The following is a 12409-nucleotide window of genomic DNA, read 5'->3' on the forward strand; positions in this document are numbered from 1 at the left end:
ACGCAACGAGACCTGGGTGTCGTGGTACACCAGTCATTGAAAGTAGGCATGCAGGTGCAGCAGGCAGTGAAGAAAGCGAATGGTATGTTGGCATTCATAGTGAGGGGATTTGAGTATAGGAGCAGGGAGGTTCTGCTGCAGTTGTACAGGGCATTGGTAAGACCACACCTGGAGTATTGCGTACAGTTTTGGTCTCCTAATCTGAGGAAATACATTCTTGCCATAGAGGGAGTACAGAGAAGGTTCACCAGATTGATTCCTGGGATGGCAGGACTTTCATATGAAGAAAGACTGGATAGACTCGGCTTGTACTCGCTGGAATTTAGAAGATTATGGGGGGATCTTATAGAAACTTACAAAATTCTTAAGGGGTTGGACAGGCTAGATGCAGGAAGATTGTTCCCGATGTTGGGGAAGTCCAGAACAAGGGGTCACAGTTTAAGGATAAGGACCGAGATGAGAAAGTTTTTTTTCACACAGAGTGGTGAATCTGTGGAATTCTCTGCCACAGAAGGTAGTTGAGGCCAGTTCATTGGCTATATTTAAGAGGGAGTTAGATGTGGCCCTTGTGGCTAAAGGGATCAGGGGGTATGGAGAGAAGGCAGGTACGGGATACTGAGTTGGATGATAAGCCATGATCATATTGAATGGCGGTGCAGGCTCGAAGGGCCGAATGGCCTACTCCTGCACCTATTTTCTATGAAACAATCCCATTGGGTGTGGGTGCAGACCTGTCATACCATGCATTCTGTCGTTATCTGTGATCGGGTATTAACCACTACTTAACTAATGTTAGAACTAAAGAAACGAAGCATTGGAGTAACTCAGCAGGTCAGGCAGCATCTCTGGAGAAAATGGACTGGTGACATTTTGGGTCGGGACCCTTCTGAGACTGAAGAATGATCCTGACCAAAAACATGTTCTCCAGAGATGCTGCCGGCCTGCTGAATTACTCCTAACATTTTTTTTTGTATAAGCCAGCATCTGCAGTTCCTTGTTTCAAATGTTAGAACCATCTCTGCATCCACAGTGTGACCTACTCAAATTGTGTTGTCTCAGAGATCATAATTTAGATTCTCTGAGCACTTCCCACGGCAAATCTTTATCAGACAGCTGCCGCAACATCCTAACTGAGCTACTTATGTAATTTTTGGCCATTGCTATTTGAACTTGAGGAGCTTCAAATTGTTCAATATGTTCCTCACGGCAGTAATGTTTAAAATGAGGGGGCACCGATTTTTAGGTAAAGGAGAAAAGAGGTCGAAAAGAATTGTTTTGCAGCTGAAGGACATTTGGAATTTGGAACCCGCTGCTGGAGATGTTGATGGAGGCAGAGACTCCCACCACATTTAAGTATCTAGATGAGCACTTGAAATGCCACGGCATTGAAGGCTGTGGGCCATGTACTGCAAGATAGGATTAAAATAGATGTGGGCATGGTGGACAAAAGGCATGTTTGTGTTTTATGACGCATCCTGCAACTTGGAAGGATAGGGGTTACTATCCGATCTGCACGTGCAGGTGAAATCTCAAAAAATATGATTAGTTTTTCTCATCCACAGAACATCCCAAAGTAGTTTACAGCCAATGCAATTCTTCAAAGAATTAGTGTGTTTTTTTGAAGAACTATTATTGCAATATCAGAAATGTGGCAGACAATTTTTGTGCACAGTGGGATTCTACAGATTACAATATGATAATGAATTAGATGTTTTTGGTTTGTCTTTGTTTTGTGGAATTAAAATGTTCAGCACCACAGTGGGGCAGTGGCGCATGGTAGAGTTGCTGCCTTACAGCGCCAGAGAATCTGGGTTTGATCCTGTCTGTGGGTGCTGTCTGTACCCTGTTTGTATGTTCTCCCTGTGACCGTGTGGGTTTTCTCTCCAGAGTGTTATGGTTTCCTCCCACATTCTAAAGACATGCAGGCTTGTGGACTAATTGGTTTCTGTAAATTGTTCTTGGTGTGTTGGATAGAACTAGTGTACAGGTAATCATTGGTTGGCGAGGACTGGTCCGAAGATTCTGTTTCCACACCTCTCTAAACTAAACTAATCGTCTTTTAGGCCTGGTGTCCAGCAAAGCACCAGGTCTGAAAGTTACAGAGTATTGTGCTCTATGGCTCAACATTTCATCTTTTAATCCTTCCAGAATTCATTGTCACTTTAAAGCATAAAGTATTTAAAAATAAACCACCAATGTAGCCTGGTAAGATTTGGGATCTTGCCTGATTGAATTTGCTTCTGATTGAATGCAATGACAAAAGCTGGATCAATCCAAAATACCTCTTGGCAATCACCTCTAGATGACAGTCCAATAATGGGCAACTCTGGTAGAGGACTGGAGACTGAATATGCCAGTCATCATTTTGGGAGTGTTTTCTTCCAAAAGTGCTGCCGAAAAATCATGTGATAAGGATTGAAGGTTAGGCTTTTAGTATTTTTTCCATTTTGTAACTGGCAAATTAATTCTAGCTTCCATTATTTACACGCAGTACTTTAAACCAGGACTTTTGTTTGAGACAGTATACATATGGCGTACCAGCAGCATCTAGTTTAAAAACTAGATTTTCAAATTACCATTTTAAATAGTTTTATATTTTTGGATTATTAGTTTATTAAATTAGAAGTCGATCGGTCACAAAACAAAACAAAACAAATCAACAATATTGATGGGGAAAAAATTGTTGATAAATGTAGCTGCCTGTCCGTGGGTGCGGGGGGAAGAGAGGGGAAGTTTTGTTGCCTCCATCACAGTGAGGGGTGTTTGGAGTCACTGTGATGGATGTTTGTGTTGGGGTCGTGTGTCCTGTGTTCTTTTCTTTTTTGCTGTGTCTTGTGACTGCTGAAATTTCGTTCGGTATTTATACCGAATGACAATAAAGTTTTGTTATACTGTTATACTGTTAATATATATATATATATATATATACACACACACAGGCACCTTTCTGTCTAGAAAAGAGCACTGCTAACTTTAATGGCTCAGAGCAAAGTCTTTCCAACACCAAGGTCACAATTTAATTGTTTTAAAAGCTAATCAGATTAGAAATCTGCAGGAATAGAATTATCCTTTTGTATTTGCCTCAGTCTGAACAAGCACCTTTTCTCTCTGCAGAAAGCAGTTACATTTACTCCAAGCTAAATGTTGTCTCTGTTACCTACTTACCGTATGGTAACGATTAGAAAAACTGTAATTTATCCATTACACAATATAATCTTTTGTACAGTACACACCATAGCCGTATGGAAATGTCTGGAGCCTTTGCTGTTTTATTGGCACCTTCCCAGCACATACCACAGCCATCTGGAGTCTTTAATGGAAATCTAAGATGTGGCTGGGCAAAAATGACCAACTCTCAAGGAGATGGAACATTTTCAACAGCTTGAATTTTATATTAGAAACTTGCTTCCTCTTTTTGCCTGGTTGCATTTTAACATCCTTATAATAATAATAATAATAATAATAATGTATTTTATTTATATAGCGCTTTTCATATACTCAAAGACGCTTTACAGAGATTTAGAGAACATAGGGAAATGAATAAATAGATAAATAAGTAAATAAATAAACGAACAGAGAAAGGAGACAGAAGGTGAGGTGACCTTCAGTGGTTGAAGGCAGTACTGAACAGGTGAGACTTCAGCGATGTTTTGAATGTGGTGAGTGTGGAGGAGTCTCTAACAGTTTGGGTCTGAGGATTATATTTTGTCTTCATGTGGTGGGTGTGAACTCAAAATTACTGTTCAATTTGAAACAAAAACAGAAATGATGCAAGAACTCTGCCTGCCAAGCAGCATCTGTGGAAAGAGAAATCAGACAACTCTTTTGGTTAGCGAGGCATTCTCAATTTGGTTGGGGGAGGTGGGTGGATGAATGAAGGGTTTACAATTGGGGGGAAAAAATCAGGAGGAGGAGTGAGGTGCAAGACAAAGCCTATAATGCTGACGCGTTAACACAGATCGGATGATGGGGAGCCTGAGTATTGACCATTAGCAAGCCATTTTGAAGAAATGGCGTTTGATGTTCTGGTTTGTGTTTGATACCATACCGGTGGGAGCATCCACAGATAGGTTGGTGTGGGATTGAGAATTAAAATGGCAGGCAACAGGAAGCTTAAGATCACCCTTACTGATTCAATGGGAAGTGATCACCCAATCTTTGTTTAATGTCTCCAATATAGGAGACCACACTGAACGCAATGCAGTACACTAGATTTGAATGTCACACACTACCACCCCACGATTAGGGTGGCACAGGTGGTAGAACTGCTGTCTCAAAGCTCTTGAGATCCGGGTTTGATCCTGATCTCGGGTACTGTCTGTGTGGAGTTTGTGGATTTCCTCTGGGCATTCTGTTTTTTTCCAACATCCCATAGACTTGTGGGTTTTTAGGTTAATTGGCCTCTGTAAAATTGCCTCCAGTGTGCAGGGAGTAGATGAGAAAGTGGGATAACATAGAACTAATGATTGATGGTCAGTGCGGGCTGTTTCCATGTTTCCATGCTGTATCTCTAAACTAAATTAATTATTTATTCCGTAGAAACAATAAATTGCAGATGCTGGTTTACCAAAAAAATGACACAATTATGACCTGTAGAGCATCTTCAGTATCTTTATGTCCCTATTAAAGAAAAAGCACCTGTATGACACACATCATGACTTTGTGTTGTTTTTGAAGTACTTCAATTTAAACATGGGAAATGCAGCAAAGAACATTTGTACAACAAAGTGACCATCTGTTTTAATGAAAACACGGTGCTTGAGGAACTCAGCAGGTCAGGCAGCATCTATAGGGGGGAAGGGATAGATAATGTTTTGGGTTGAGACACTTCTTCAGACTTATCTTGAAGGGACGATTGAAATACCTGCCTATTCCCTCCATAGATGCTGCCTGCCCCACTGAGTTCCCCAGCATTGTGTTCTGCTCAATATTCCAGCATCTGCAGTTTCTTGTCTCCCCATCTGTTTTTGTGCTATTGATGAATGTTGGCCAGTACATTGGTCAGAACTAATGGTTTTCAATATGATGCAGTGACACTTGTAACTACATTAGCTGCCAGACAAGGTTCCAGTTTAAGTGCTGATCTGAAAAATGGAGGGAACAAAAATTGTTCCCAGCACAAAAACACAATGATGAAGTGATCAACAGATCAGACAACATTTGTAGAGAGATGGTTCCCAGCATTCTCGTGAATTTAAAAAATGAATATACAAAATTAAATTAAATGCCTTTACTGTGTTTTAACAGGTAATTGAGCTTCCTGTCACAGAAAGAGAGATTGAAAAAGAACATTTAATTCAGTTAAAGAAGTGGAAGGATACGCACGGTGACCTCAAGTACCAGCCTCCTCCGAGACTGCACGGTGCCAAAGCCGTCAATGAGGCAGAGCCACATTCTCACAAGGCCTTGGTGCAGATGCCCTCCATTGTGATACATTCGCCACCTGTCTCTCCCTCTTCAGATTCCAGCAGCAATTCAAAGAAGAAGGATAAGAAAAGTATGAAGGAGCAAAAGAAGGAAAAGAAGAAACTGGAGAAAAAGGCAGGGAAAGTAGAACCAATGGCCAATGGATCGGCTCCCGATGAGACCAAAGGAATTTTGAAAGATAAACAGTATGCAACACAACCTGTAGATATTGCAGAGGATATAAAGCAATCAATGTTGATAAAGGACACTCAACTCCAACAGTCTGAACAGAGCCTTAGTTCAGAGGGAACAGAGCAGGACACATACTTGTGAAGTGTATCACTGGTAGCTAAAGAAAGCATAATTTTATGTCAAATCATTCCATAAAATGGATCTATTGTTCTAGCATGTTTATACTTCATATCACCAACAAGATGTAGTGACCCATGTGACTTAACAGTGCATTTAAATATAAGGAGTTTGCAAAAGAAATCTTCAGTATCAAATTTATAAAATTTAAGTTCACGAGTCAGTACCAAGAACGTAATTTATCAGCTAGTGATTTAGGAGTAATCTGGTTAATAAGTTTACCTTTAAGTGGGTTACTGTTCAACTCTAAAAACTCTAAGTGAATATTGTAAGCTGTCAAGTGTTTTTTAGGGGAAAGTGTAAATAGTTTTATATTGTATTTTTCAGTCTGCACAACTTGAGTGGAGATTCTGCAGTAAAGATTTCCTCTTGGGGTTCATTCCAAGTTAAGATGAATTTATAGGACTTTTTGCCTCGATTTATTCTTTGGTCAGATCCTGTACTGCATCCATTCCCATTGTGAAATATCAATGATTTCCTTTAGCAAGGAAGAGACTGTGCTTTTGTTCAGACTAGCTTTGACACAAAGTGTTAATTACAATCATTTGAATTAATTTAAGTGTACGTGCCTATGTATGTATGTGTTCAGGTGCATGAACTGGGGGGGGGGGGAGGGAAATATGGGAAGAGAAATGTACCCTTTTCTGATCATCAAGTCAAATTGTGTTTCTGACTGGTTTGAAGGATGTGTTGCCCTAATGTTGTGTGGTCAAAACACTCAACATCTACATTCACTTACTTGTAACATTACTAATGTACAGTTAAAATATTGATGAACAAAGCTTGTTGACTAAGTTTAAAAAATGCCACTTTAATAAATGTTTTCCATATAATGTTGAGAATGCCATATGTACAGGACAGGGAAGGATAAATAACCACAAGACATTACAGAAGCAATGTATTTTCTAATTTAATTTTCTAGCACTTTTTCCTTAATTTTGAGGAATGTAAATTTCTGAAGCTGGCTTACAGGAGGTTTGATAAACTGACCACAAACAACGGTATGGATGTTTGCTGCTCTTGATATAATCCAGCTTTTAAAAAATAATAATTACCAATGCACAATGGATTTGAGGTTATCGTTGAGGTATTTAAGTTCTGAAGTAAACCCACTTGGATTAAGCAAGTTTGTGTAGAATATAAGAACATAATACCCTATCAAGCCTAGTTTTGAATGGTGTTTTATTGCTCTACATTCCTTGAGTTAATTAAAATCACCATTTATTGGTGTACAAACATAAGGTTAATTTATCGGGCTTGGCATTTAGTTGATATGCTTTTCTGTTTTTGAAGACTGATAAATTATGTGTCAATTTGCTTTGTGACATGCAATGGACCATGAACAAGGTTGGACATTATAGACTGTTGTCTGAATCTGTGCAGCCGGTGTGAGCACCACAAGCTTAACATACCATAACTGGTTGCTGAGCTGACCTTCAAACTGTTACGTGTGTTAATAAGTTAATCGAAGCAACACAGGTTTATTTTATCGTGCTTATACCATGGATTCATAATTAAATCCAATAAAATAATCTGGAAAACATTTTTCTTTGGGTTTTATTTGGGTTCTCTGCATTCGTACATCAGGACTATTTGTACAAGTTCTAACTACCATTCATTTTTTTCCTTCTCTTTCCCATAACTCTGCATTTTTTGAGTCAAGAGTGTTTCATTGTTTTATGTACCAACAACAGAACAATGAGATTCTCGCTTGTAGCAGCATAACAAGATTGTAAACACGGTAGTGAGAGATAACAAACAAAAATTGTCAATAAATTAAAAACCTCAATACCAATGCAAAAAGCCTTAAGTACTTAGAGCAACCAACATTGTTCATAGTTTAGTTGGTGTTGTGTGGTGTTCAAGAGCCTGATGGTTGTCGGGAAGAATCTGTTCTTGAACCTGGTAATCATAGTTTTCAGAGTCCTGGACCTTCTTCCTGATAGAAGTGAAATGAGTGTGGCTGGGATGGTGTGGATCTTCACGCACTTATTCAATTTGCGACTGAAAGTTGTTGTTGAATATCTTTCCACCAGCCTTGGGATTACAGAGTATTTGCAATGAGGTTCTCAATGGAGTTGATTACGTTGTGAGACAAAAATTGAGAAGGTCTTTGTCTTTTTTATTCTGCATCATGCGTGGTGTAGGAGATGAAATCTATCAAAAGGATACATGTGAAATTTGATTTATTCTTTAAACAAAGTAGAATTGGTTCGCTTCAAAACAAAAAAAATGAATGCCCATCCTTTAAACCACATGGTACCCCAGATGTGGTTTCACTGTGTATCAAAACATTCCTACTGCATCCACTTTAATAAAGACCAAAGTTTAATTTTTTATTCCAGTTATCAGTTCTATATGTATGCTAACATTTTAAGTACTAGGACACCCAGGTCCTTCTCCATGTAAACATTCTTCATACTCCAACTAAACAATCCTCTGGTTTTCTCCATTATCAAAGTCCTTAGCCTTGCGTGTCCCCACATTACACTCCATTTGCCCTTTTTTATTTTTGGCAACACTTACCACCCATGAACCTGTGTAATCTGTTCCAATGATTTTTGTCTTGTTCTACCTAACAACCGTTCCTTTTTGAAATTGTGCAAACTCTGCATCCTTACAATTTTCCCGCCTATCATATACTGACCCAGTGAAAACTTTGTAGACCTCATAATCAAATCTAGACTTTGGATTATCAAATCTTCATGATCTTCACAAATAGCCATAGAGGAATTAAAAATAAAACGGCTAAACCATTAGAAAACAAAATTGCATAGAATGGCTTGCATATAGAGCAAGAATTACTGAACTAAATTGCATCACCTCTGTTGTAAGACTGTTATCTGTGTATTTTTAAAGTTTTCTCAGTTTTCTTGCAGTAACTTTCTGCACCTGCATTAAAGAATATTTTTAATCTTTGTTCTTTTGCTGAGGAAAAAATAGTGAGAATCTTATTCAACGTGTATAAAGTATTATCATGCGACCGATTATTTCATTTAATAGCTGTAAAAATTAGTTCATTTCAAACCGGATTCTAGCGGTCATGAGCCTCATTGAAAACTCTGGATTATCTTTAATCGGACTTTACCTTGTGGTAAATATTATTCCCTTTATTCTATATCTGTACACAGTGGATGGCTTGATTATAATCATATATAGTATTTCTGCTGACTGGATAGCATGCAACAAATGTTTTTCACTGTACCTCAGTACATGTGACAACTAAACTATCAAATGAATAAACACTTGTACTACAACTGTGCCACTGGTTCTCGTTAATGCACACAGCAATGATACTAAGATTGTGGAAACAAATTTTTGTACACGTGTAATTCAAGAACTTAGAGAAATGCACTTGGGAAAAATCCATGGAATTAAAACATTTGAACAGCAATTACTGAATGGCAGAGATTTCTATCAAGCAGGTCAGAGTCTACAGTACATGTGAAAATAAAAACTGACAAGGCGATTCACTGGGGAAATGAAAATGGCAGACAGGTGAATGTACATAATGATGGTAACTGACAATATAGAAATCGGCAGCGGAGCAGTGAAAGTCAGGAACAGACCACCAAAAAAAAAAAAAATTGTGCATGCTGACTTTTAGAAATAGAGATGAACAAATTATTATTCAGCCACATAACCCACTACTGAATGCTGCCAAAAGGAAATTCCACAGCACGAGCATAACCATTTAGAAACAAGGTTTGTTTTAATAGATGCCAGCCAATGGGCATGGCAACATTAGTCTGATGAACTTTGCTTCAAACCTGTGATTATATATTCCAGACTATGTAGTTGCATCTCTGGTTTATGTTTGTACAAGTTTCTATGGATAATTATATGCATTCAATGAAGTCCCCACAGATTCGAATCATCAAGTAATGTGTGTGAGACAAGTTTTTTTTTCCAGAAAGAATCACTGAATCTTGGCATAAGGGTGAAAACGGCAGCATTTTCAATTTAATTGCATGAACACTGGGTACAATGTCCGGTTGGAGCTTTGATAAAAAATAATAGTAAGGATACCAAACAGTAAATGTGAGATGGTTGCTACCCAACATGTTGCTACCCAAACCTGTTAGAGTATGGGGTAATCGCTGATCGGCGTGGGGCGAAGGGCCAGTTTCCACGCTATGTCTCTAAACTAAAACACCAAAAAGATCTACAGGAGGCACTGTCTCAACAAGGCAGCCAATATCATCAAAGACCCACACCAACCCAGTGTGCTCTTATTTCACTACTACCATCGGGAAGATGGTGCAGGAGTCAGAAAACTGTGACCACCAGGTTCAAGAACAGTTTCTTCTCAACAACCTTCAGAACATTACAAAAGAGTGACCATGACTATGAACTTTGATCGACTGACTTTGGTTGCAGAAGGACTTTGGGGTTTTTTTTTGCACCAATATTGTGGTGTTATCCAGCCAGATCATTCCCTAAATGGGAACACTAGGCAGTGCAAAAAAGGAAGGAAACAATATGCAAAGTGTACAGTAGTGTTAGAGCTACAGAGCAAGATAAAAGAAAAGTGCAAGGGCCACAATGAGGTAGATTGGAAGATCAGGAATACATACTTATGAGAAGTCTTGTGAGTACTTATGAGAAGTCGATCCAAGAATCTGATAACAACGGGGATGTGGAAACCTATGAAAGATTTTAAGCTGAGCATGGATAATAATATTGAGAGCCAGATACATGCATAAAAAAAGTGAGCTCTGTAGAAATGACAAATGCAACTTTAGGACAAGGGGCATTCTACCTGGTGAAGAAAAAAATAATTCTGGAGATGATATCTTGCATGATGACCAGAATAAAACCGGGGGTTGGAGCTGTTAGTTACCATTATTGGCTCAAAATACCCCCAAACAATATGAGAAATACAATTTGCAAAGGACATGATTAATGTGTTTAGAATTATTTTTTAATCGATGCAGTCCAGTTATGTCAGTTATTTGATTTGGTTAGAAATTATTGGCCTGGAGCATGGAGAACGTACAAACTCTGTACAGACAGCACCCTAGTCATTTCCACCCCAGATACTGTAAAGCAGCAACTCTACCACTGCCATCCCTTGTTTATTGATATTATGTTATTATTGAAGGGTATCTCATACAGAAATAAGCAATTGTAGATTCTCATTTATTTAATGGAATAGATGGGGTAGATGCTCTGAGTATTACTGAGAATTGAGTAATCAAGAACCAGCGGACAACGTTTTTAAGGTGATGGGAAAGATTTAATAGGAACCTGAGGGGCAGCTTGTTTACACGAAGGGTGGAGGGTAAAATGGAATGAGCTGCCAGAGGAGGTATTTGAGGCCGCTACAATAACAACATTTAAAAGACACTTAGGTACGTGGATAGGAAAGGTTTAGAGGGATGTGGGCCAAACGCGGGCAGGTGGGACTAGTGCAGATGGGGCATCTTGGTTAGCATGAAGTTGGGCCAAAGGGCCTGTTTCCATGCTGTATGACTCTGACCGAAGATGAGTAATGTGCTTTTATGTATGGACAGAAAGATATAGAATGGAAACAGACCCTCGGCCCACTAAGTTCCTGCTGATCATCAAGCACCCTCTCACACTAATCCTATACTAACCTTGCCATGTTCAGCATCAACTCCCCTCAGATTCTACCACTCACTCGCATACTAGGGGCAATTTACCGTGGTTAATTAACCCACTGATCCACACGTCATTAGGAAGCGAGAGGAAACTGGAGCACCCAAGGAGAACGAGCAGGGAGGTCAAGCAAACTCTGCAGTGACAGCACCCGAGGTCAAGGTTGAACCTAGGTCTATAGTGGCCCTACACGCAGTACCACCCTGCCGCCCAATATTTTGAAGCCTTCATTGGTGCCACCTTAAAGGAGGCAGAGAAGAAATTCCCGAGTAGTTTTCTTAAAATGACTTCAGTTGACTATTCTTGGGTATCGAGGAAATTGCAGATAAAGGATGGGTACCATTTCAGCAAACGTCTGCATGGAGCAAGTGTGATAGGAAACCTTTCTTTATTAAAATATTAATTCTTTGGTATGTGGATGCCAGCGGCAAGATCGCATTTATTGCCCATCCTTAACTGACATTGAGAAAGCAATGGTGAGGCACCTTCTTGAACTGCTGCATTCCACATAGTTTTATGTAATGTAGGTGAAAGATTATACCCATAAGAATGTGGAATAATTGAAATCAGTAAAAAGCTGAAAGAATGGTGGACAAATGTCATCAGTACAACATGACAACCTTCAAATCAATTCCTATTAACCATTCCTGGTTTATAAACCATTCCGTGAAGAAAACCCAATATAAAATTTGTTACGTTTTTCTTAGTTTGCAAAGTTTGTAAAGTTCATCTGCATTTCACACTATCTCGGGACAGCAGCCAATATAATCAAGGACCCTTCCCGCCTCGATCATTCCTTCTTCTCCCCCCTCCCATCGGGCAGAAGTTACAGAAGCTTGAAAACGTGCACCATCAGACTTGGGAACATCTTCTTCCCTTCTGTAATCAGGTTTCTGAATGGTCCTTTCATAAGCCAGGGTGCTGTCTGATTCACCTCAACTTATTGTGGATATTGGACTTTCGGGAATTGTCACGCTACAATGCTAAGAACTATATTCTGCACGTGGTATCT

The 12409-nt window shown here is 39.2% G+C and overlaps 1 protein-coding gene across 1 annotated transcript in view; it reads left to right on the forward strand.

Annotated features, from left to right (window-relative positions):
* Positions 1–9014, forward strand: part of LOC144605913 (TBC1 domain family member 10A-like) — a 75510-nt gene extending 66496 nt beyond the window's left edge. Inside the window, exon 9 of the mRNA XM_078421575.1 lies at positions 5248–9014. Coding sequence (XP_078277701.1) covers positions 5248–5739 — 492 coding nt within the window. The 3' untranslated portion in view covers positions 5740–9014. The remainder of the gene's footprint in view (positions 1–5247) is intronic.
* Positions 9015–12409: the final 3395 nt, after the last annotated feature.

This window comes from Rhinoraja longicauda, chromosome 25, assembly GCF_053455715.1.
Source record: "Rhinoraja longicauda isolate Sanriku21f chromosome 25, sRhiLon1.1, whole genome shotgun sequence".
NCBI lineage: Eukaryota > Metazoa > Chordata > Chondrichthyes > Rajiformes > Arhynchobatidae > Rhinoraja > Rhinoraja longicauda.